General features: G+C 44.9%; 2 protein-coding genes across 7 annotated transcripts in view; one reads left to right on the top strand and one right to left on the bottom strand.

The window, feature by feature from the left end:
* ZFYVE9 (zinc finger FYVE-type containing 9) overlaps positions 1-19,771 on the top strand; it is a 165,964-nt gene extending 146,193 nt beyond the window's left edge. For 4 of the 5 annotated variants that reach the window (XM_033916066.1, XM_033916069.1, XM_033916065.1 and 1 more), the window contains 2 exons: positions 2,439-2,615; positions 14,594-17,328. In XM_033916066.1, the coding sequence (XP_033771957.1) occupies positions 2,439-2,615; positions 14,594-14,755 (339 nt within the window). In that variant the 3' untranslated portion in view covers positions 14,756-17,328. Of the gene's footprint in view, positions 1-2,438; positions 2,616-14,593; positions 17,329-19,263 lie in introns of those variants that run through there. The other variant, XR_004536594.1, reaches the window with a different exon arrangement.
* A 1,530-nt stretch (positions 19,772-21,301) lies between these two features.
* Positions 21,302-26,392, bottom strand: part of CC2D1B (coiled-coil and C2 domain containing 1B) — a 154,860-nt gene continuing 149,769 nt past the window's right edge. For both annotated transcript variants that reach the window (XM_033916368.1, XM_033916367.1), the window contains 2 exons: positions 22,431-22,479; positions 21,302-22,339 (listed from right to left, as the gene is read on the bottom strand). In XM_033916368.1, the coding sequence (XP_033772259.1) occupies positions 22,465-22,479 (15 nt within the window). In that variant the 3' untranslated portion in view covers positions 21,302-22,339; positions 22,431-22,464. The remainder of the gene's footprint in view (positions 22,340-22,430; positions 22,480-26,392) is intronic.

Genomic DNA, 26,392 nt, shown 5'->3' with positions numbered 1-26,392 from the left:
TCATTTTCTTTTGTATGGAAGGAAGATGGTTTAAAATATTTGGGAATTTGGATAAAAAACACGCTGGAAGACACAATGAAAGAGAATGAAAAATCTTTATTGCAGAAGGTAACAGAAATGTGTGAGCAATGGAATCCATTACATCTGTCTTGGTGTGGGAGAGTTCAAATTATTAAAATGATGATATTGCCTGTGATTTGTTATCAGATGGGAATGTTACCTGTTTTTTTTAAGGGGTCCTTTTACAAAAAACTAAACAGTATTCTTACAAAAATTTGTTTGGTTGGGCAAAACTCCTAGAATTGCTTTAGTATCTTTACAAAAATCAGTTGCGGAAGGTGGGGTAAATTTTCCCAATTTCTACAGGTATCATCAAGCCTATATTTTACGACAGGGTATGTATTGGGTCCTCCCAGAGCTCATTGATAATACCCCAGATTGGTTATGGTTGGAGTGGCGACTCATGTTCCCTTTACGATTATGTCATGTCCTTAGTATTAAAATGCCTAGATTATATAAAGAAAATAGAATATTTATGGATATATGGAAAACTCTCAGATATATTAGTAATTTAACATCTATTCCAATCTATAAATCAACAAATCAAACTATATGGTTAAACTCCAAGATTCAAATTGGCAGATATAAGGTCATCTGGAAGCATTGGATGATTGCAGGTATACGAATTATGGGTGATGTTATTTCAAATGGAAAGCTGCTTGACTTTTCACAGTTGAAACATAAATATGGTCTTAATAAATCACAAAGTTTTAGATGGTTGCAGCTGAAGCAGGCTATTCAGGAGGGGTTCCCTGAGTGGAAAAATTTCAATAATCAGTATAGTCTGGAGTTTTTATGCTTTCAGGTGGACTTCTTGGGTCACCAGGCCGCACAGTGGTATAAATTGATAAACAGATTTATAAATAAAAAACCTAAAAATGGTCTTAGGGACATCTGGAGCATTGAGATAAAGCATCAAATTACTGCATCTCAATGACCACGAATTTGGTCTTGGAGAATGAGATCTACGGTGTCCGCATCAATGAGACAAACTTGTTTTTTTCTTTTACATAGAGCATTTTGGACCCCAGTTAGATTACAAAAGTTAGATAGCTCTAAGTCTAATAGATGCTGGCATTGTAATCTGGAAGCAGGGACTTTAGATCATTTAATATTCTATTGTCCCTGTATCATGGCATTTTGGAAATCAATTTGGTCCCAAATTAATTGTTTATTAGAAACATGTAGCATTATCATATGATACAATAATGTTCGGTATGTCAATGAGAACAAAAAATCAAATTTCATCAAACAATAATAAATTTTTATTGATCATGACAGGAGTTGCCATATAACATATTACCAGTAACCTGGAAAAAATACAGTAGACTTAACGATACCTTCTGGTGGAATTCGTTGTGCCACATTTACAAAATGGAAAGAATAATTGCCATACAAAGAGGGAATTATAACAATTTTAAAAAGATTTGGGGGCCATTGACAAATTATTGCAATGATTAGACACCATTAGCCAATGAAAGTATTCTCATACATAGGGGGGAGGGTAAAAAGTTACATTAAAGATTTGATCAATAGATAAGAATACAATATTTATATGATAGTTTTGATTAAAATATTTGTGGGAAGGGTGGGTAGGGAGGGTATAAATTTATGTTTTTAAGATGATGTTAGAAGAAATACAAGTGATGTTTATAAGGTTAAATGATGTAATATTCTGTTCTTGATGTAAGATGGAAAAATGAATAAAGAATTTGGAAAAAAAACCCCAAAAACTGGACTAACATGGCTACCACACCATTTTACTCTTTATAAGAAGTAAAGTGGTTGGTAGCTGTGTGTGTTGGGGATTGTCATTGCAGTGTTTTTATATTTCACATATATATTCTGTCTTGACTAGATTGGAAGCTCTTTAGAGCAGGGACTCTCTCTTCTATGTTTTGATGTACAGCGCTGCGTATGTCTAGTAGCGCTATAGAAATGATTAGAAGTAGTAGTATATGTCATCATTTGCTCGTTTCTGATCTGAAGAATGCCTTTGAAAGCTGAGGAGTGGCCTAGTGGTAGAACTGCTACCTCACCTTGAGGTTGTGGGATCAAATCCCAGCACTGTTCCTTGTGACCTTGGGCAAGTCACTTAATCCTTCATTGCCCTGGGTACAAAATACCTGTATATATGTAAACCACTTTGAATGTATAACCACAGATACTATTCCCCTTCCCTCCCCCCTCCCAATCCAAAATGTATTGTTAATCTAGTAAAAAAGTATAATTTTTTCTTTGTTTTATTTCTTTTTATTATCTATAGATGATTTTTGTGAGTAGACAAAGACTCCTTTGGAGTCTTTTTACAAACACTTCATATAAGACCTGTTAGGTAGCGGATGTGCTGTAAAAAGTCGTATTTCTGCCTTGTTTAGGTGTTTTTTCTGGAGAATGATGACCAGCAGAATGGCCTAAGTGACCCTGCAGACCACAGTAGACTGACTGAAAATGTTGCCAAGGCTTTTTGTCTAGCTCTCTGCCCCCATTTGAAGTTACTGAAGGAAGATGGAATGACTAAGCTGGGCCTACGAGTCACACTTGATGCCGATCAAGTAAGTTGTAGAAAGCGTTTGCTAGCTGAGGTGGAGGAAGTCCTTGGACATGGTTTGGGATCAGTTGTTGCATTGCAGCTAGAAACAAATAAAGTACAGTTACTGATGAACTCAAATGGCAATGGTACTGGTAAGACGAGGAACATGATATACATACAAGTAGGAGTTTTGAACTAGAGGACACAGTACTTTAGTCTAGACCACTAATATACCTTACAGAGCAATGACGAGCTACTGTCCAATATTGTGTTGCTTTTCTGGATTTTAGAAACATAGTAAATTCAGTTAGTTCTAATTTGTATATGATATATGAAGCATGCCATAGCCTTGAGAGAATCTCTTCATAAAAGCATTAAATATATAGCAAGTTACATTTTAATGCTATGTAATGTTATCTAAATTATCTAATATAATAAAATGGTAGGACGCGCATGCGCACTAAAAAAAAACGTGTTCCCTGATCTGTCGGGTTTTTTTTAGTGCGCATGCGCGGGTTGTACGTCACCAAACTCGGCAACGCAAGCCATGTCCGCCGCCGGCCTCGAGCTCCTGGGGGCCGGCGGCGCGAGTCGCCCAGCCGGTGCTGAGGCCCCGCCTCCCGCTTCAGCTGGCACGGACGGTTTGAGAATGAGGGAGAGAACAACGCAGCCAGACGGACCGCGGGAAGGGAAAGGGGGGGGAGGGTTTCGAGGGAGCCGGCTGGCCGCATAAATTATTTTAATTTGAAATCTGCCGCCGTCGCCGCGGCTCCTCTCTCATCTTCCGACATAATATAAGTGCAGCTCATGAGAGGAGCCGCGGCGGCGGCTTTGAAAACGGCTCCCTTAGTTCTTCGCTGGATTTTTTTTTTTAAGTTTAAAATTGCCGCCGTGGCTCCTCTCACGATCCCGGCCTGTGTCAGAGAAGGCTTCCGACGCAGGCCGGATCGTGAGAGGAGACGCGTAGGCATCTTTAAACTTTAAAAAAAAATTCCAGCAAAGAACTAAGGGAGCCGTTTTATCTCCATGCTGCTACGAAGGAACAGGTGAGGGGGAGGGAAATGCTGATGCACAAGGAGGAGGCAGGCATGGCAGGCAAGCAGGGGGAGAGGGAAAGGGGCTGCTTTGGGGGTAGGGGTGTGCTGGGGGCACATAGCAGTCATGGGCAGGGGATCACAGAACAGGCAGGCATGGCTCAACAAGGGGAGAGGGAAAGGGGGCTACTTTGGGGTGAGGGGTTTCCTGGGCCAGACAGCAATCATAGGGGGGAAACAGAAGGGGGCCACGGAGCAGGCAGGCATGGCACAAAAGGGGGCAGGGGCAGGGGCATTGGGAAATGGGGCTGCTTTGGGGGGAAGGGTGTTCTGGGGGCACACACCAATCATGCCGGGGAAGAGAAGGGGGCCACAGAGAGATAGGCAGGCTTGGCGCAATGGAGAAATACAGGCAGGCAGGGCGCAAGACAGAGACACAGACAGAAAGAATGACAGACAGACAGACAGCATCCAAGCACAGAGAGAGAAAGGAAAAAAAACCCAGTCGTCTACTCTAGCACCTGTTGCACAGGGGGAGAACGAAAGAGATGCTGATGGACAGGGGGTTGAAGAAAAGGAACGGAGGACTAATGTTGGACAGGGGGAGAAGGAAAGAGGTGCTGCTGGACAGGGGGGAGGTAAAACAAAGGGAGAAGGGCTGCTGCTGCATAAGGCGAGCAGTGAAGGGGTGGTGGTGGACACGGGAGGTAAAAGGAAGGGAAAATGGACAGGGGGAGCAGGCAAGGGGTAGTGATGGACAGCCAAGGAAAAAGAAAGGCAGAAAGAAAAAAAGCGGCTAAGGAGAGAGAGAAAGAAATAAAGACAGACACACACACATATGTTCTAGCACCCGTTAATGTAACGGGCTTAAAGACTAGTCTTTAAATAAGAGGATTTTCCAGAGGTGATTTGTCAGGAAAGCCTTTCTTAAATGAAAGAAGAGTCAAGATACTTAACGGCCATTCACCACCGAGAACTCTCCATCTGTTTCCAAACTCATTGAAATCTGGAACAACTATTCCATCTGGTTTCATGAAATCGTCCTCGTGGCTGTTAGTGTAGGTCCCACACAGATCACATGATGACCTTTATAGTATTCCTTCACTCTGACAGAGTTCCTGTTTGCCATCAAACTGGAGCTCAAGATCAAAGTTTGTGCTAATGATCGTATGAGATGCGGTACTTGGAATATTTACTCAGGGGTGCAACTGGCAGGGAAGCTGGTCAATAATTCTTCAATAAAGAAAGAGATGAAACACGAGAGAGCTATTTTTAGTCATGTCTATATTGTAAATTATATAAATTCTTTAGCACTCTCCAGACCAGTAGAGGTTAACTTTACGAATGGGTATATATCTAATCATGACCAGCAGGTGGAGACTGAAAACAAAACTTTGGGACAGTATATCCTAGCCCCTCCTCTCTATTTCCCTCAGTCTTCTTTCAGTCTCCAGCAGGTGTTGAGTGATCTGTACCCATCTCCCTTGGTAGGGCTGTTGGAATTTGTTTAGGGGGTTTATTGTCCCTGTTTTTAGCCGGACGGAGCTTGGGCGGACTCTGTTTGGGGGTTCGTCCGACCTCGGGGGTGTTAAACCCGGCGGGTCACGAGCGGGGTCCCTCCCCCCACTTCCTCCACCTCCCCACATTTTTTTAGAGGAGCCTCAGCAGTAAGCCTTGCCCCCTAAGTCAAGCAAGGCATATTGCTTCGAGAGCCTGTGGAGTCTGTTCTGTAAAAAAAAAAAAAAAAAAAAAAATCCTGAGGTAGTGCTGGTCTGAAGGGTTGTTTCCCTTTAAGAAAACTGTATTTTACTGTATTTTTTCATGTAACCAGCACTTTTTTATAGCTAGGTCGCGTATGGAGCAATTGTGCCCTTCTCCGGGGGAGTAGGACACAATTTTAGTCCAGCCGCGAGGCACTCGCGGCCGGCCTGAACTCGGCGGTTTGGGTCGGTGAGGTGGTGGAGCTCCGTCGGCAGCGGCTGCAGGCGCCCAGAGCTCCCCGCCGATGGTGCCTCGCGAGTCGGCTTGGAGCAGTGGGGAAGCCCGGTCTTCCACAACCGCCCACGGAGGGATTCCCCGAAGGATTCCCTCTCAGCTGATTTTTTGACAGCTGATGCCGGCTTGCCTGCTTTAGCGGCTGAGACTATTCAGGTTTCTCAGCCGCTTCAGGCTATGGAGGGAGCTTTTTTGGCGGGAAAACCGCCATCTTCTCTGTCTGGCCCCTCCATTTTGTCTTCCACCTCAGGTGACCTTCCCCCTGTTTTGACTATGCAGGGGCAAGGTTCTGCTGGGTCCCCTGCTGTGGCAGGGAGTCCCTTGGGACCCTCGGGGGATTTTTCTCCTGAATTTTTCTTTTCTTTATGCAGAGCCTATTTTCAGGCGGCTGGGGGTCCCGGTTGCGCCCAGGGGGTTTCGGGGGGTGGGTTTTCCTCCGCGCTCCCTGCGGCTTTGCCTCTTTCGTCTGGCGTGACGTCCCCTCCGCCGCCTCCCTTGTCCAAGCGTCCGCGGGTGTCGTGGGACGAGAATTTGTGGTCGGAGGAACGGGTCGGTCTGGAGGAGGACCTGGACCCTTCTGAGGAGTTCCAGGACTCTCTGGAGGGGACGGAAGCTGGCGGCGGGTTGTCGGATTTCCCGTTCTCCGGTGACGAGGCGTCCGTGGTGCGCCTTTTTCAGAAAGATGAGCTGCCTGACCTTATTCAGCAGGTTTCTTCGGTTTTGCGTTTTGAGGACGCGCCGCCGGAGACTCCGCGTGTGGGGGACCCCCTGTTACGGGGGATCCGTTCCGTTTCCCGCTCTTTTCCTATGCATCAGGATATTCGGGATATTATTCTGGAGCAGTGGAAAACGCCGGAGACGCCGTTTCGGCTGGCGCGCAGCATGGCTCGCCTGTATCCCATTCCGGAAGGGGATCAGGCTACGTTAGCTTCGCCAGTCGTGGATGCGGTGGTCTCGGCAATTTCCAAGCGGCATACCGTGCCTGTTGAGGGCGGTTCTGCCTTGCGGGACTCTGAGGAGCGCAAATTGGAGAGCATCCTTAAGCAAAATTTTCAGGTCTCTGCCTTTGGGGTCCAGGCGGCTATTTGTGGGGGACTGGTCGCTCGCGCCGTGTTTCGGTGGGCGGAGCGGGTCTTGGATCGAGAGTCTGACGACTGGTCTCTGGTGGATCAGGAGGTAGCGAAGATTGAGATGGCGGCCTCATTCCTCTCAGATGCTCTATATGACTTGGTGCGGATCTCGGCTAAGTCTATGGCTTTTGGCGTGGCCGCAAGGCGTGTGTTGTGGCTGCGCGCTTGGGCGGCGGATGCTGCGTCCAAAGCTAAGCTTACTAAATTTCCCTTTCGGGGGTCGTTTTTGTTTGGAGAGGACTTGGATAAGTTGATTCAGACTTTGTCGGACTCGAAAGTTCCCCGTCTGCCGGAGGACCGTGCCCGTCCGGCGTCTCGGGGGGGTGCGGCCCGGGGGCGTTTGCGGGATTTTCGCAAGTATCGCCCTGGGCGTGGGGCTGCTTCTTTCCAGTCTCCGGGATTTTCCCGGGGTCGGTTCTTCCAGCGCATGCAGCCCTTTCGGGGGGCCCGTCGGGGGGCAGGGAATCCCTCCGCCGGTTCCCCCGCTTCTCGTCCTGCACAATGACGCCTTGCCGGCGCCCCCTTTGGTTCCGGTGGGGGCCCGGCTGCGCGAATTTTTCCCCAAATGGGCCGAGATCACGTCCGATCAGTGGGTCCTGGAGGTGGTGCGGGACGGTTATGCCCTGGAGTTCGCCCGCTCTCTGCCGGATTTTTTCCTCGCTTCTCCATGTCAGACTCCGGGGAAGACGCAGGCTTTTCGCCAGACCCTTCAGCGCTTGCTAGATCTCAGGGCAGTTGTTCCGGTGCCCCCTCCGGAGTGGGGCACGGGCAGGTACTCCATTTACTTTGTGGTGCCCAAGAAGGAGGGGACCTTTCGGCCCATCCTCGATTTGAAAGGGGTCAACAGGGCTCTCAAGATTCCCTCTTTCCGTATGGAAACTCTGCGGTCGGTCATTCTGGCGGTTCAGCCGGGGGAGTTTCTCACTTCTCTCGATCTGACGGAGGCCTACTTGCATGTTCCCATTCGGGCCTCTCATCAGCGTTTCCTGCGCTTTGCGATCTTGGGTCGGCACTTTCAGTTCTGTGCGCTTCCCTTTGGGCTGGCCACGGCTCCTCGGACGTTCACCAAGGTGATGGTGGTCGTCGCGGCAGCCTTGCGGTCGGAGGGCATCCTGGTACACCCCTACCTGGACGACTGGTTAATTCGGGCAAAGTCGTTGCAGGAAAGCTCCCGGGTTACTGCTCGGGTGGTGGAGTTTCTCCGGTCGCTGGGCTGGGTGGTCAACCTTTCCAAGAGTCGGTTGGTCCCGGCTCAGCGTCTGGAGTACCTAGGGGTGCTGTTCGACACCTCCTTGGGGAGGGTCTTCCTCCCAGAGGGCCGGGTGAGCAAATTGCAATCTCAGATTCGCCTGCTTTTGGCGTCCCGGTGTCCTCGGGCGCGAGATTTCCTCCGGGTCTTGGGGTCGATGGCGGCGTCCCTGGACGTGGTGAGGTGGGCGCGGGCCCACATGCGTCCTCTCCAGTATGCTGTGCTCCGGAGGTGGTCTCCCCAGAGGCACGGGATGGATGTTCCGGTCCCCCTGCGAGGCTTGGCGCGCTGCAGTCTGCGTTGGTGGCTCCAGACCCCTCACCTAGTTCAGGGGGTGGGTCTGGATCTCCCGCAGTGGACGGTGCTCCTGACGGATGCGAGTCTCCTGGGTTGGGGGGCTCAGTGTTTGGGTCACTCAGCTCAGGGCACCTGGTCCGCGGAGGAGGCCGCCTGGTCGATCAACGTGTTGGAGACCAGAGCGGTCCGTCTGGCGCTGTTGGTTTTCCACTCCCTGTTGCTGGGCAAGTCGGTCAGAGTGCTGTCGGACAATGCCACGGCGGTGGCTTAGGTCAATCGTCAGGGGGGCACCAAGAGCACTCAGGTGGCGCAGGAGGCGGCTCTGCTCATGGTTTGGGCGGAATCCCATCTGCTGGACCTCTCGGCCTCTTATATAGCCGGAGTAGAAAATGTTCAGGCAGACTTCCTCAGTCGTCACTTTCTAGATCCAGGAGAGTGGTGTCTCGGCGCCGAGGCGTTTCAGTTGATAGTGCAGGCTTGGGGGCAGCCCCTGATGGACCTGATGGCCACGGGTGGCAACGCCAAAGTGCCCCGCTTCTTCAGTCGTCGCAGGGACGGTCTGGCCGAGGGTCTGGATGCTCTGGTCCAGCAGTGGCCAACGGAGGGGCTGTTGTATGTGTTCCCTCCTTGGCCGCTGGTGGGCAGAGTGCTTCTTCGCATTGTTCACCATCCGGGTTTGGTGGTGCTGGTGGCGCCGGATTGGCCTCGCCGTCCGTGGTATGCGGATCTGGTGAGGCACCTGGTAGCGGATCCTCTTCCTCTGCCTCTCTCGGACGACCTTCTGATGCAGGGTCCCATTCCCATGTTCGACCCGTCTCCCTTCTGTCTTACGGTGTGGCTCTTGAAAGGGGTCGCCTTAGCAAGAAGGGATATTCAGACAAGGTGATCTCTACTCTGTTGGGGTCCCGGAGGCTTTCTACCTCTCGGGCTTATGTGCGGGTTTGGCGTCTCTTTGAGGAATGGTGTCGGGCGCGGGGAGTGACCTCTTTTCGCGCTTATCTGCCTAACATTCTGGAGTTCTTGCAGGATGGCCTGGATAGAGGCCTGGCTTGGTCTTCTCTCCGGGTTCATATTGCGGCCCTGTCGGCCTTTCGAGGGTTGGTGTCAGGTCAGCGTTTATCGGCTCTTCCTGATGTGATTCGGTTTTTGCGGGCGGCCAAGTTGCTTAGGCCTCCCCTACGGCCCTCGGTTCCCTCTTGGGATCTTAATCTGGTTCTCTCTGTTTTGGTGCGTCCGCCTTTCGAGCCCTTGGACGACTGTTCTTTGAAGGACCTTACTTTGAAGGCGGTATTTTTGGTGGCCATTACTTCTGCTAGGCGTGTTTCTGAGCTGCAGGCTTTCTCTTGTAGGGCTCCCTTCTTGGAGTTTTCTAGGGAGCGGGTCGTCTTGCGGCCTGTTCCTTCCTTTCTGCCGAAGGTTGTTTCTCCTTTTCATGTCAATCAATCGGTTGTTCTCCCGGTCTTGGGTGGTCGGGAGGGCTCTTCTGAGCAACGGCAGCTGCGCAAGTTGGATGTCGGTCGGGTCCTTCGCTCTTATGTGCAGCGGACCCAGGAATTCCGGAAGTCCGATCATCTCTTTGTCCTCCTGGCGGGTCCTCGTCGGGGAGCGGGCGCTTCTAAGGCTACTATTGCGCGCTGGATCAAGGAGACAATTGCTTCCGCTTATCTTCTGAAACAGCAGCCTGTTCCGGAGTTTCTCAAGGCTCATTCCACTCGGGGTCAGGCGGCTTTTTGGGCTGAGTCGTCGCTCGTGCCTCCAGTGGATATTTGTAAGGCTGCGGTTTGGTCCTCCTTGCATTCCTTTGTTCGTCATTATCGGGTTGATGTGCAGGCGCGTCGGGACGCGGTGTTCGGTGAGCGTGTACTGGTATCGGCCCTTCGGGGGTCCCGCCCGTGAGAGGGACTGCTTTGGTACGTCCCATTCGTAAAGTTAACCTCTACTGGTCTGGAGAGTGCTAAAGAAGGAGAAATTAGGTTCTTACCTGCTAATTTACTTTCTTTTAGCTTCTCCAGACCAGTAGAGGTCCCCACCCTGCCTGTTGTTGTTGTTGTTGGGGCTGTTGCGCGGGCAGTTTTTGGTTTTTGCTGCGGGTTCTAGTATTTTTCTAGGGCCGGGGAGAATTGAAGAACAGCGGCTGTGGCTCGGCTGGCTTAGCTGGCGAGCTGTGGGGACATTCTTCCTTCGGGAATTTCTCCTCTGCATTTTCCAACAGCATTTTGGGTATGTTATTTGTTACTCCTTTCGGAGTATTGTTTTTTCTCTCTGTTGTTTTCCAGTTCTTGGTTCTGCTTGGCTATTCGGCAGACTGAGGGAAATAGAGAGGAGGGGCTAGGATATACTGTCCCAAAGTTTTGTTTTCAGTCTCCACCTGCTGGTCATGATTAGATATATACCCATTCGTAAAGTTAACCTCTACTGGTCTGGAGAAGCTAAAAGAAAGTAAATTAGCAGGTAAGAACCTAATTTCTCCTTATGTCATCTGTGTCCTGTCTTTATTATATTGTGGATGTACTTTGTAACCCGTTCTGAGTTCCTTTGGGGGGGGGGGGGGGGCGGGCTAAATAATTGAATAAATAAATAATTTGACATGATTGAGCCGAATAAGGTAACTTGCAAGTTAACCGCTTATCTCCTTGGTTCCTATCTTTATTTAACATAAGCACAACGAGCTCTCTTAAAGGCATGTTTAATAATTTTATCGGGATACCCCCTCTGACCAAACCACTTAATCATATCACAGGAACTCTGAGAACAAGCCAGCACGGATTCTGTAAGGGAAGGTCATGCTTAACGAACCTTTTGTACTTCTTTGAGGGAATAAGCAGTCGGGTGGACAATGGGGAACCCATAGACATCATTTACCTCGATTTTCAAAAGGCTTTCGACAAGGTGCCACATGAAAGGCTGCTTAGGAAGCTGTGGAACCACGGGGTGGGAGGGGATGTGCACAGATGGATCGAGCACTGGTTGTCGGGTAGACTGCAGAGGGTCGGAGTAAAGGGACAATATTCTGACTGGCGGGGAGTCACGAGCGGTGTGCCACAGGGATCGGTGCTGGGGCCGTTACTCTTCAACATATTTATCAATGACCTGGAAAAGGAGGCAAAGTGCGAGGTTATAAAATTTGCAGACGATACCAAACTGTGCGGCAGAGTTAGATCCAGGGAGGAGTGTGAGGACCTGCAAAGGGACCTGGACAAGCTGGAAGACTGGGCAAACAAATGGCAAATGCGCTTTAACGTGGAAAAATGCAAAGTCATGCATATAGGGAAAAAGAACCCATTGTTCAACTACAAATTGGGGGGGCATTGCTGGGAGACAGCAGTCTAGAGAGAGACTTGGGTGTGCTGGTGGATGCATCACTGAAGCCATCTGCGCAGTGCGCAGCAGCCTCGATAAAAGCCAACAGGATGCTGGGCATCATAAAGAGGGGCATAACAACCAGGACGCGGGAAGTCATCATGCCATTGTATCGAGCGATGGTGCGTCCACATCTGGAATACTGCGTTCAATATTGGTCGCCGTACCTCAAGAAGGACATGGCAGTACTTGAGAGAGTCCAAAGGAGAGCAACGAAACTGGTAAGAGGGCTGGAACACTGCCCATACGCCGAGAGGTTGGATAGGCTGGGGCTCTTCTCTCTGGGAAAAAGGAGGCTCAGGGGAGATATGATAGAGACCTTCAGGATCATGAGGGGCATAGAGAGGGTGGATAGGGACAGATTCTTCAGGCTGAAGGGGACAACAGGTACGAGGGGGCATTCGGAGAAACTGAAGGGAGATAGGTTCAAAACAAATGCAAGGAAGTTTTTTTTCACACAAAGGGTCGTGGACACCTGGAATGCGCTACCGGAGGAAGTGATCAGGCAGAGTACGGTACAGGGATTCAAACAGGGATTGGACGGATTCCTGAGGGATAAAGGGATCGTGGGATACTGAGAGAGGTGCTGGGATGTAACACAGGTATAGAAAGCTAACCAGGTAATAAGTATAGAAACCCAACCAGGTCGTGCATGTGCAAGACCGGAGGGTTAGGACTTCGATGGGAAGATAGGACTCAATGGGAAACCAAGGTGGCAAGGGGGCCCCTTCTGATGATTCAGACAGGTCGTGACCTGTTTGGGCCGCTGCGGGAGTGGACTGCTGAGCAGGATGGACCTATGGTCTGACCCGGCGGAGGCACTGCTTATGTTCTTATGACTGTTGATAAAAATCTGCTGACTCGCTGCACAGCGACTTAACGCGTAGAAACTAACCCACCGGAACACTGTCCTTCAACGACTTAGGATGATAACTCTTATAGTAAAGGACAGTGTTCTGGTTTGTAATTTTAGCTCTCGTTTTTTTGATGTTATTTAAGTAATAATTGGAGCTATTAAAGTTTAATAATAATAAGTCCCAAGATAGTTTATTGGAAGCATATTCATTGGGGAAATCCTGAAAACTTGAGACTATGATTACCCACCCCTGCACTACACCATCTCTCGCCCCATCAATCAGAAGTCTGCTGCCCACACTACCCCTCTCCTCAGGCCACTTCATTGGCTTCCTATCTGTTTCCGCAGACAGTTAAAACTCCTCTTACTGACCTACAATTATCTGTCCCTATATCTGCCTGGGAACTCTCTTATATGTACACTTCTCCTCTACGGCCAACTCCAGACTGTCCCTTCGGCTTTGCTGCCGTATACCTGGATCAAACTCTGTCTCTGGCAGTCTTCAAATCCATGCTCAAAGCCTACTTCTTTGATGCTGCTTTCAATTCCTAACTCCACCCATCTGCCGAGCACCGGAGCACTATGTATAGATGCACCTTTTTGTCAAGTTTGCTTGTCATAATTAGATTGTAAGCTGTTTTGAGCAAGAACTGTCTCTTTCATGTTTGGTGTACAGCACTGCTTATGCCAGGTAGCACTATAGAAAGGATTACTAGTAGCAGATAGATGATGTCTAACAGCAAAGCCCAGAGCTTTTCTTTTTTTTTTGTTCCAAATAGATGTGGAAGTAATAAAGAAATAATAATAACAAATAGATGTGGAAGTATACGTTGTCTAGAGAACATAAGAATAGCCTTACTGGATCAGACCAATGGTCCATCTAGCCCAGTAGCCCATCTTTGTTTATACCTAAACAGGCTTGATCCTGGAGGACATGTCAAAGTTTATAATGTCAGATCTATGACAATGGTGGTTGCTTAGCTAAGGAGATCTGCAAAGCTGTGGCAAGAGCTTATTTACACATTCACATTGGCCCTTGGCAGTATTTATTGCCTTGTCCCACCAGTCCTATGAACATTTCTACTTCTATCATCCCCCTCTAGTGCCATGCTGCGTTTCTCCCTCCATTCCTTCCACCACCATGTCCAACATTCCTCCCTCTTTCATCCCTTTCCATCTTTCCCACCCTTCTTTCTCCACCACAACATCCAATATTTCTACCTCCCTCCTCCTTCCTTTCCCCCGGTGCACCATCTCTTTTTCCCTCTTGCTCCATGCATCCATGTCCAGACATTCTCCCTCCACCCCACCAGCAGCATCTCTCTTACATTTTCTTCCCTTCCCCCTAGCCCATGCAACATCTCTTTTCCTCCATTCCCAAACAGCCCCCAGCCCTGCAGCATCTTACTGGCTTTTATCTCCAGGCCGACGGCAGCATGCCTTTGCTTCACCATGCTACCGGCAGCCAACCTGGAAAAAAGAGGTTTCCAGGTTAGCCGCTAGCAGCGTGGAGGAAGGCATGCTGCACGCGGTCTGAAGAGTAAGGCTGGTAAGATGCTGTAGGGCTGGGGGGTGTTTGGGAATGGAGGTAAAGAAATGCTGAAAAGAGCCAGAGTGCGGCTGGATACAATGCTTGAAGGAGGTATCACACCCACCTCAGCCCCCAAATAAACCAGACCCATCCCCGCAAGTCTGGAGGGGATCTGGTTCTTGTGCAGCTCTCTACCTCACAACTGGTGTGTGCAGTGTCTTGGTCCTGAGCATCGGGATATTTCTTGTAATCTCTTTGCTTGCATTGTAAAAGAGGACCATAAATGCTTGCCATATTCAATTTGAGCAGTTTTTTGTGTCCACTTTTACCACGGTCAGGTACCGACAGTCGACATCCGTGTCCACTCGGCATCTAGTAATTTCCAGAGGAGGCTTCTCTAGAAAAAAAAATCTGTGTAGTTTATAGAGTTGGAAATTGATTACAAATTGGGAGTTTGTACTGTTGTATTGCATATCTTAATCATATGTTGTAAGATGCTGGTCAAAGCCGACATAACCTTTGTGGTTTTTTTTCAATGCTGCTTTCAGGTTGGATATCAGGCTGGCAGTAATGGACAACCCCTGCCTGCTCAGTACATGAATGACCTGGACAGTGCCTTAGTTCCAGTGATTCATGGAGGGGCATGTCAGCTGAGCGAAGGACCTATTGTCATGGAACTCATCTTTTATATCTTGGAAAACATATCATAAGAGGACTTCATTTTTCCTTCTCACTTGTTTATCTGAATCATTTGCACTTTAAAACGGGAAAATTAAGCTTTTGTTAACACTACTAATGGGAGGGGTGGAGGAAGAGAGATGGATTCCATTGCTCTAAGTCTTCTATGCATTTTCAACAATAGTGCTGGAAAGATGATTGCTTCTATGCTTTAAGACAGTGCTCAGAGTTAGGAAAAGGTGCAAAGATGACTGGAGTGCTACTACAGGACGAAACTCCAGACCAGTACTGTTTGTGGAGTGACTTGGAAGAAGGAAAGATCAGGCACTACATTCTGACCTCATGCTAAACTCGCTGCACTCAGTGCTTTATCTGCATACATTACAGAGTCAAGTTTACATTATTTTGACCAGATTTCTGGTCAGAGCACATCTAAGACACTTTTTATTTTGGGGGAAAGCCGTATAAAGATGCATGGTAAGGATCCTAGCCATAAAACTGATATATATATGTTGGAAATGCGACAGCAGTGATTGGGACCTTTTGCAATTTGCATGAATAGGAAAAAAAGACTGTTGTCAGACTAGTTATATTTCTGAATGTAACACAAGAAGTTATTGTAGTTACTGTGTGTGTGTATATATATATATATATATATATATCTAGGTGACAATGTGGAAGGTTGGATAAATTTTATTATTTTTATAATGGTTAGGAAACCTACCAGAAATTTTGCAGTTTTCTTTAGCTGCATAGGAATGCTCCATTGTCCTGCATTGCATTTCCATAAAGCCAGGGTCAATCTGTAGCAGTTTTATAATTATGCACATCTTACGAGAAAAAAGTGTTAGTCCACAAGTGCATTACATAGTATTCCAGTTCTCGCCTAGGATTTTTCTTGTTATTTTAATAGCCACAAGTAGTTTAGGGTAGATAAAGGGAGAGCTAGCTTTATTCTCGGCCTACCACTGTAGTGCAACAGATTATGCCCTAGGACATATGTTTTGCATTTGACCAGTTTTCCTTGCCCTTGCTTTGCAAGAGCATTAAAAAGTAAACCTTGTTGAAAACACCACTATACTGAAGGCATGAGTAGCAGGACCTTTAGCTATTAGAAATTAGGTTCCACATTGCTGGGAAATAACATGCCATGCCAGAACAACCATACATGCATCAGAGGGCTGTGCTCTCTGGTTTAAACATTGGCCTGTATCAACTTAGCATGAGCTTTGCTTATGCAGAGGATCTAAGTTGATCCAAAATAATATTTGTCCTGGTGCCAGTGAAAGAAATGGATGGGGCTAATCAAACATGTAGCATGAGTTAAGCGATTAGCATGTAAAAATCCTGGGTGTGGTGATTGTAGAGGGGCTGTGTGCACTGACCCACAATCTACCCCTTTTTTGTGTTTTTTTATTTTTTTTTTTTGGGGGGGGGGGGTCCTGCCTCCGTTATTCTATTTTGAACTGTGAGCAGCACAGCAAGCTAGGGAAAGATCTACATGGATAATTATACCTATAAGCGTGAAGAGGAGTTTATATTCCTTTTGGTCAAATCCAAAGTTGGAATAATTTTAAATTCAAAATAAAACCTCCATCTGTCTTATCCTTTTTGGAATTATATAATGCAGTGACTCATTTGATGCCATTTGTTGAAATTCCATATTCACTGGCAACTGGATGGTGCACTAACCTTAATTTAGATCCTACTACATCTGCCCTATGTGCTCTTCAGATCATGTAGCCTTCCTGTGTGCTCTCTTGAGATTTCTAGAGACCATTTCATTACCTCACTTTTGTGATTAATGGCTCATGCAGTGCCTCAAAACCTATAGATTGCTTTGTGATATAGATTCCATTAAACATGACCTGTAAAACCAAATGACCTTTCCAAGTATTTAAGTCAATTTGTACCTTAGATTGTCTGCTTTTAGTTATTGAGATCCAGGTTAGCTAAGAAGGTAAAGTAACCCTTTTAAAGACATATCTGCATTATGGCCTGACAAATAAAATAAACTTTGAGAATTGTCTACCTAGGAAGATTTTAGAGACGGAGTCCCATAACAGGATATTAGATTCCAAATATAAACAGCATGGGCTCTTTTCAGCCAGGCCTCTAGTGACCTATGTAAAATTGTACTGAAGTGAAGTGTATTTAAGAAGATTTAGGGGAGCAGTTTGCATGGCTAAGATCAGGACACATTTTATTTACAGTAGTCTTTTTTTAAAAAATAAAACTTTGATACCCCAAGAAAGAAATTTGGGAGGGGTGAATAATATGCTTTGCTTTTTGGAATTAGTGTGGTTTCTGTAAAGATTAACCAGTGAAAGTGATGAGTGCTGGACCATTGTCATCCATGTCATCAGGAGCCATGTTGAGAAAAGGACAATCATTCCTGATTTTAGGTATGTTTTGATTAAATTAGCTGAAATTTTTCTGCTGGCCGTGTTTTAGATAAAGGAAGAAACCACACCACAGTTGGTTTATTACAACAGAAGACTGGCCTCTTATTTATAGCAGATAGAAATTTAGCCACATGTTCTTACAGCAGCATAATGATGTAGCTCTAGAAAACCCATGCAGGTCATGATTGCACATGCAGGTTTTGTGACATTTGGGGTTCTGAGTTACAGTTTGAGAAGCACCACTTGCAGGAACCAACACTACAAAGTAAATCTAGGTTTACTTGCAGTAAGCGCATCTATACTCAAACCAACCCCTCCTTGTCTGAAAATTATAGCTATTTCCTCTTCCTGTATTCTAACAATCCTTATGGTGGGCACATTTGGATTTCTATGTTTAGATTTGGTATCGCACCTTTCCAACCAGGTACAGTAGGTAGTTCCTGTCCTCCAAGAGCTTACAGTGGAAAGGGGCCTAGTTATTCAAGCCTCCCCCTCCCCTCCCCTCCCCTCCCCCTTTTTACTCTATATGAAAAATAGTGGCCTGCATTTATACATGAAGCAAACAGCAGTTAGTGGTAAAAGGCTACACTATACTATATTTCTGTAAATAAGGAGCAGGACATTAATCCTTTTACTCTAAGCATTAGGTGGTTGTTCAGGTCTACTCAAGTCCTTATTAAAAGGAAAGGATAGAGCATTTTCAAAGTAGCATCAATCAGTGTTGGAGAGAACACCTCAAGGGTACATGTGTGACAGAAATAATTCAGTTTTATTCAGAAATAAATTAAGCAGCCTAAGAATTAATTCTAAGATCAAACTAGTAGAAACAGGAGGAAGAGTGGTGGTTATTAAAAAAAACAAAAAAGTTTCAAACCAGGGCCTATAACCCTCTGCTGTTCTGTGTGAAAATGTCTCTTATAAACATTCCAGCTAAATTAGAAAAATGATGCCCAAGATTTACTGCAAATGAGAGGAAGCATTTATGGCACAAAGCCTAGGGTTAAGTGAGCTAAGCAAGAGCTCTAGAGATGACATCTGGTAATTGCAAGGTTGGAGTACTAATACAAGTGAAAGTAAAACTTTTAGCTAGACAAATGAAATGGCATTAACAGCCTCGTTTAAACAAACTTGAGTTGTAGTCATAATCTGGCTATTTTGATGGTAAACATGAAACTACAAGCGTGTGTGTGGGGTTGTTACAATGAAGGCAGGAGGAATCCTTGTTACTTTTAATGCTGATGAATGTTAAATACATATCTAGAAGCAGACATCCAAATGTACCCACCACTAACGATTGTTAGAATACTGAAAGAGGAAATGGCTATAATTTTCAGACAAGGCGGGGATGGTTTGATTGTAGCTGTGCTATTGCAGGTAGACCTAGATTCACTTTGTAATGTTGGCTCCTGCACAGTGGTGTTTATAGATCAAACGGATCATCCTTTCCCCTGGGATACATGTATGTACACAGGATTGCAAAGGGAGCTGGGTTTGGTTTTCATTGAGAATTTATCATGGCAGTAACTAGATTATAGCAATTAAATGGAGTCATCTTGGGGGAAAACAGCTAGCTGAGGCAATGTCTTAGCTTGAAGATGCCCACCTCCATGAGAAACTGCAGTAAATCCGGGAAGAGATGAGTCAAATGCTAAAGTAACATAGGACCCTCTCTAGATATGCAGGATACTGGCTTATTGTAGTGAACTGTGAACAACAATGGCTGTGAGTAACTCTGAGGTTACCCTACCAACTGTATACCAAGCAATTATTGTTTTTAGGATGGTCAACTGATGCCTTGGAGGGAGGAGGTGATAGCATAATGTCTACCAGCTCCTTGCCTCCCCCTCAGCTTAATAAAACTACTGAGATGTCATCCGTACCTTGCTTGTTCTTATGCAAAGCAATCTTGCATCAGCAATTAAGTTGGCTTTACTTGCAATTCTTTAAAACAACCTGAACTGTATCATTTTGTTAAGGAAAATGAAACATTTGTTTTAAAAATAAAAATGTACATTAAAAAAATTCAGTTTGCTAACTGCAAACAATGGGAATATATTTATTTTTAACATGTAGTTTTTTTATATTAAATATGCAGTTAAACTAAAAAAATGTATTCTCTTCATCCCTTCTAACAGAACCAAACTAACTCCTGGCACAGCTGATATTTGGACAATGCTAAAATGGAAAACAGGCCATAGCTTCTACTTTTTTCTCCAGGGATCCAACTCTGCCTTCTAGTAAGGCTACATCTCCTGTACTTTTCAAAAAATGTATTGTTTTTGTACAGTAAATGGAAACCTACACCAAGGGAAACATATACTTACTTTAGTGTTACAAACATTCCAGACAAACAGATTTGCCAATACATAAGTGTAGAGAATGGCGTGGGGCCAAATTTGTCCCCTGTTCATGGGCAGCTCTGTCCTCATCTGCACAAGCCTTGAACACTTAGGATTTTAAAGTATTTAAAGATGAGGACAGAGCTTGTAGGGATGAAGATAGATCCCACAGGGCCAGGGACAAATTTGTCTTTGTGTCATTCTTTAATCTAGAGTAGTGCTGCCCAATTCAGGAAAAAAAAAAATTCAATTGATTTTATGATTCCATTTTCCTGTCCAATTGGGGTCCCCCCCCCCCCCCAAACATCCTGGTGGGTTTAGTTTCTAGCCTCTCCTACCCACACTGGTGCTGTGGTATAAACAAAAAAGACTTTTCCTCTCTGTTAAGTCCTAGCTCATGTTCACAGTCTAACACCAGCTCTGGCAGGATACACATTTCAAATCTGACATTGTAATCATGAAACAGAAAATAAAATTCTTTTTTCTACCTTTTGTTGTCTGGTCATTATTCAAATCATGTTGGTCCCAAGACCTGGTTTCTGTTTGTCTTCTGATAACTCACTTGCGTCTCCTGCCCATTTGTCATTTTCTTTTTTCTCTGCGCTAACCATCCATCTTCCATTTCTATACTCCCCTTCCGTTCCCCAGAGGTCTGACATCTTTCCTTTTTTTCATCTCCATCACTGGAGTCCAGCATTTTTCTAATGACCCCTGTAATCCTACAGTGATAAAGACACTTGCACTCTTCGGGCCACCAGCAGCGTGAGTGATGTTTTCCCTCTGCTACTGCTTCGCACCTAAGTGGGACCAGGAAGCAGTAGCAGAGGGAGAGCTTTCAGCTGTGGAAGACAGCATGCTTACTTCATTCACACTGCCTGTGACCCAAAGAATGAAAGAGCAGCTGCAGCGATGGATCCCACCATCTCTATCCCCCTCCCACCATACCATCCCTTGGGTTCAGCTTCTCTCCCTTTCTGTTCCTTCCCTCCCTCCATCCCATTGTCCACCATCTCTCTCCCCTTCTCCTGTTTTTAGACCCTTTATTTCTCCCCTTCCCTCCATGTATTTTTACACCAGGGGCCCCCTGAAGGCCGGCATGTTTCCCCCTTATCTCTAGCTTTGTCCAGCTTCCCCCACTGGCCTTCCGGTCTCATGTTCAAAACTAATTTCAGCCTGCGGAGGCTTGCCTGTGGTGTAGCGATACAAGCAGGCTGCCGTCAGTCTCTGCAGCATGTTCCCGCTGCTGACGGCAGCCTGCAAGGATCGCTACTGCACCAGCAATCCTCTGCAGGGTGTAATTAGTTTTGAATGTGAGGTCAAGGGGGAAACATGCCAGCCGGGGGCCCCCCTAAATCTGCAGAGCCGAGGGTACCCAGCGCTGGCACCTATGCAGCACTTTGCGACTGACCTCCTCTCCCCCCTAAAACAGGAGCAGCAATGGACGGCTAAAAAGAGGTAGTGCTTAGCACAGGCTGCTGCTCCTGCTTTAGGAGGCCCAAAGGTATGGGGAGGAGGGTTAGTCACCAAGAAAACAAATTGATTCACCAAAGTGAATCGGTGACTTGGGCAGCACTAGTCTAGAGGCCTTTGTGATGCATATTTTGACGGGATGAGTTCTGTGTTGGGATTCAACAGAGCACGGAGTAACATAGGCAGAGGCCAGGTTCTATGTATAATGAAGGCACAGGACAGACAGCTGGCCACCACAACTTTTGTCTATGCCCTCCAACTAGAATTATAACAGCCTGACTAAATTTTCTTTCAAAAAGTTAACTAGCTAAGAGCAAGGCTGGTCTACACATCACTAAACCCTGCTAACAGGTACGGATATGCATTTGGTTGAAACAGGTAAACTGCATTTTTTATTTTAATTTTTGCTAAAACAGGCAACACCACCCTGAAATTCAAGGTTTGTTTTTTTTCCTTTGGTGTAAACCATGCCCACTGTTCACAAGTAGGATACACGCTTTCTGGATTGCACATGTTAGTGGCAAAGACTGTGCACTGGTTACATTTTATTGCTCCTGAAATGGAGTTAACCAAAGGAAATTGCTCTTAAATGGTCCTGGGAAACTAAACAAAAATATTTTAGCTACACCTACTGTACCAAAGTGACATTGCTAAAACACAAGGTACACCAAAGCTGAGCAATTCTAGGCAACTAACAGCAGGGTTCAAAAGAGGTCAACTTGGGAGGGCTACCATTAGATACTGTATGCAGTAGGGCTTAGAAAAAGGCTGTTTCCACTAGGTGACAAAACACTAGCCAACAAGCATGATGGAAGTGCTTTTTCCTAATATACTAAAAGGTATAGTCCAAAGTATAAAAGCTGCATGGCTTTAGTCTGAGTGGCTGTAGCGCTTCATTAGGCGAAGGGGCAGGAAGAAACAACTGGACAATCGATTCTCATGCCTGTGGAGCTGAGGAGCACAACTTGCATCACACTGTCCTTGCACATGAATTCACCTTTAAGTTTTAACAAAGTAGTTGTAGATGCCCACCAGAGGGGGGATTCTTTATTCAAATGAATTTCTTCCTGTTCCTCTCACCTGCTAGCATGCTGATTACAAAGACTTTAATGGCACAAAACAACACACTCTGACTTGAAAGCAGACTGCTGCTGGTTGACACATGGCACCTTAATAGCTCTAGGTACTCAACTGCTTAAACATCTGGTACCATGTTTAGAACAGAAAGTAGCAGCCTCCATCCTGATTGAAGCATTCATCTCAAGGTGATTTAGTTAGTAGCAAACAGAAGTAATCTCCACCTTCCACAGATGGGAGAGCTGCAGTGCTTTCTGCTGCTCACTTAAGCAGCATGTTCATATAAGACCACTAGCAGGTAGCTGGTGAGGTACCTGGCAAAGGGCTGCAAAAGAAAGCAAACAAATTGTTCAATTTCTGAAAGTATTATCTATGTCTTACTAAGAGAGAAATCCACAAAAGTAAAACAAGCTTACCTAGATTAAAACAAAGTAGGATGTGGGACCATTCTCATGAACTTACAACCTAAGAAAAATGAAACCATATATAATGAGAGAGTTAATATTACTTTGTAAAAAAAAAAAAAAGTCTAATGCAAAGCATACTTGATGTGTTACAGTTTGAGTTCATCCAACACACCAGTGTTTGGAGTTCTGTGTTCAGAAGCAGACTAACTTCTAGGGAACATCCAACATGGTACACTCTACAAAAAACCCTACTTTAAGGAGCTCACATGTTAATTTTTTTTTTTTTTGGGGGGGGGGGGGATTGGACAGACAAGGGCTTATGTCTTGCCAGCAGATGAAATGACTATCTCCCTTAAGAGTCTGTTCTCTTTGTTCTGTTTTACTAGTTCTGATTGGTGAAGGAGTGCATTGAAGAAACAATGTACATGGCCACAGAGCATTTATGCTTTCTATTGAAAAGCCTAATAAAAATATAATTTCAAAAACCCTAAACCTCATACAGGCAAAGCTCCTTCTCCTTTATCAAAACAAGATACCATACAAGCCAAGGGTAAGATTAGCTCCATATAACTTCAGAACAGCCTGTCATGACATTGGTGGATGAGTCAAGGCAATGACAATAAATTCATCTTCCTTATTGTTCATGCCAGGCAAGTAGGATATACCAAACCTACACAGCAGAAAGCCACATTAGCTTTCAAGACTCTTGTATCCAAGGTGGAAGTCTCTTCTTGAAAGATCATCCACGCTTAAGTGCTTTCAGAATGAATGTAGTGGAAATAAAGCCTCTGTTCTACCATTATCTTTGGAAAATTGGACTCTGCCCACAAACGCCTGTGGGTGTGGGCCAAGGCAATCACCTCTGACTTCTCTGGAAAGTGAAGTCTTAGGTCCTGAAAATGATGCACTAGCCTATCTCTAGCCAAAGGTGATTATCTGAATTTGGAAGGACCAGAAGACCTAAAAGAAAGGCCTACAGCTAACTTCAGAATAGCCACCCTTAGGCTACCTTGCCTGACTTTCCTACAACTGGAAAAGAGAAGCCTGAATTTTTTAAATTTTATTTAAGTATTTATATAACACTTATAGCCTAAGTGGTTTACATTCAGGTACATAAGCATTTTTCCCTATCTGTCCCAGTGGGCTCACACTCTAATGTACCTGGGGCAATGGGGGATTAAGTGACTTGCCTAGGGTCACAAGAGCAGCATGGGATATAAACCCACAACCAGCAGAAGTGAAGTACCACCCTCTGAAAGCAGTCTTACAAAAAAATGTAAGAGCCCTCAGGACTAAGCTGAACTTCTGATATAAATATCCCTGCTGAGAACAGTAGCAATGGAACTCCTCTGACCATGGCCTTTGAAATGAGGCCAGATAGATTGTACTGTACAACAAAAACAGTTGAAAGAATTGAACCTCTTAAAAGGAAATACTGCACCCTTTTGTAAGCTAAACCCTCAGAGAATCCAAAATCTTAACCTAGATATACATGGACCATCTTCATGCCTTCTAAAGGCTATAAACGAATTATGATAAGCCTTCCTCTGAAGACTAACCCTCTCAATCAGTCGCTGTCATAAGAGTAAATGAAGATGGGTATTTCAAAAAAAAGGATTCTGTTTTGGGGGAAAAGTAAAGAAGATCTCTTGCATTTTTCTTGGCTTAAGAACTTATGTTTACCAGGTTGACCCAATTAGGGGGGGGGGGAAGGATGTTTCTACTGAAAAGATGGGCTCCACCTTAACTTGAAAGGAACCAGGCTGCTGGCACTAACATTCTAAAAAACTGTTCTCTCTCCTTTTAACTAGAAACAGAGAAAAAGCTGAAGGTCACTTGGAGGAGTGTATGGTTCAGAATGACGCAGCTTTGAAGGATAATTATGAAAACAGAGAATTTAGGGCATCCTGGCAGTATATCCTTGTAATAAAGGCAAAAGCCAGCCAGGAGCCTTTAAGGGCAGAGCAAAGTAAAGAAAAGATGGCAAATTATCTTTGTCAATTAATAAGCAGCTTGTAGATACAAAAAATAAGCCACAATTTCAAATGTCTAGAGAGAGAATATATAGCACTAAATAAGGGGTGAGCAACCTCAGTCTTCGAGGGCCACAATCCAATCAGGTTTTCAACATTTCTACAATGAATATACATGAAATTTGAGTTGCATATACTGCTTCTCTTGTATGCAAATAGATCTTGTCCATATTCATTGTAGAAATCTTTAAAACCCAACTGGATGGTGTCCCTCAAAGACTGATGTTGCCCATCCTTACACTAAATAAATAGATATTTATTTATTTTAAAAATTTCTATACCATCTAATTCCTAGGCGGTTTATAAATGTGCACATACTTAATAGCTAAAACAGCACAAGAAAGGAACAAAACATCTAAAATTTAAATGCACAGTAATTCCTTAAACAGGACAATTGTGTTTTGAGGAGCTTCTTAAATACTTTCTGTAAAGGTCAGCAGGTGATGGCATTGGGCATTTAGGAAAAGTTGAGAGCCAAATTCAAACAGTGCTAATAATTTTTTCCATATTCTCCCATCTTCTGTGTCATCCTTTATTGACAAGACTGTGACTTATGAAGTTCTCCCATTTCATTCTCCAGTTTCTGTACTGCTCTTGAAGACATCTGAAGTCCCCAACCACAACTACTGGGGTTAGATTAGAGGTGACTATCATGTTAATTAAAGTACGAATTTCTTTATGCAGACTAGTAGAGAATCCCACACTACATTCAATATGATAGTGTCTGATTTTTCTTGAGAAGGTAGTATAAATAAAGGCCTCCATCTTGTAAAATATTTTCAGGAAATATAGAACTTCCATTTCCCCTGCTCAATTACTTTAATTCCAATTATTCAGGTCATGCCATCTTTCAGTTGATCCACAACACTGTAATAAAATTATTTCATGAGTAAGGGTACTAGTGCACTAGTTCTTCAGTTTGATTTGAGCAGTGCCTTCGATTTGGTAGATCATACCAAATTATTGGCTTGTTTAGATGCCTTGGGTTTACAAGGCAATGTACTTCTGTGGTTTAAAGGGTTTTTGGAATCCAGACTTTACCAGATCAGATTTAATAATCAGCTTTCTTACATCTGGAAAAATCCCTGTGGCATCCCTCAGGGTTCTCCACTTTCACCTACACTATTCAATGCATATCTTTCTTCATTGGGTTCTTGCTTGAGTAATCTGGGTATAGGACTATTCAGCTACACTGATGATATCACAATTGTTATACCTTGTAACAGTTCTGTCCCACATTACTCATAAGACAGAGTCTGTACTGAAATTAATGAATTCTTGGATGCAGGAATTCAAACTCAATCCTGATAAGACAAAGTTTTTTGTTGCGTCACCACAAAAAATTTCTCATGAACCCTCAATTAATATAAATTCAAAATTGTATACAATTCATCCCACAATTAAAATATTGGGAATCGTTTTGGATCAGCATCTGACTATGAAAAAAACAGATAGATGCTATGGTACATAAAGGAAACTATACTCTATGGAAACTACGCACCATTAAACCGTATTTTGAGTTTTCTGCTTTCAAACTTTTGGTCCAATCCCTGTTGTTGAGTCTTCTTGATTATTGTAACATTGCCTACTTGACAATTACTAAGAAAGACATGGCCAGACTCATATTGATTCAGAATACAGCGGTCAGATTGATCTATGGTCCGAAGAAGTATGACCATGTGACACCGTTCTATTGTGAGCTGCATTGGCTCCCGATGGAGCCCATATCGTGTTTAAGTTGGGCTGTCTTTGTTATAAGGTTATGTATGGCACTGCTCTGTTCTAAATGCTCAATAGATTTTCTATAGCATTGTATAAACATAGCAGAAGATCTCATGCCCTGTTTACTTTCCCATCTGTACAGGGTTGTAAAAGCAAGAAATTTCTTGATCATACTTTAGCATTTCAAGCAGCATCCCATGATAAAGAATTTCAATC

The sequence above is a fragment of the Geotrypetes seraphini genome, chromosome 12 (genome assembly GCF_902459505.1).
Source record: "Geotrypetes seraphini chromosome 12, aGeoSer1.1, whole genome shotgun sequence".
Classification (NCBI taxonomy): domain Eukaryota; kingdom Metazoa; phylum Chordata; class Amphibia; order Gymnophiona; family Dermophiidae; genus Geotrypetes; species Geotrypetes seraphini.
The sequence above is the reverse complement of the archived record's forward strand: the minus strand, read 5'-3'. Positions and strand labels throughout refer to the sequence as shown.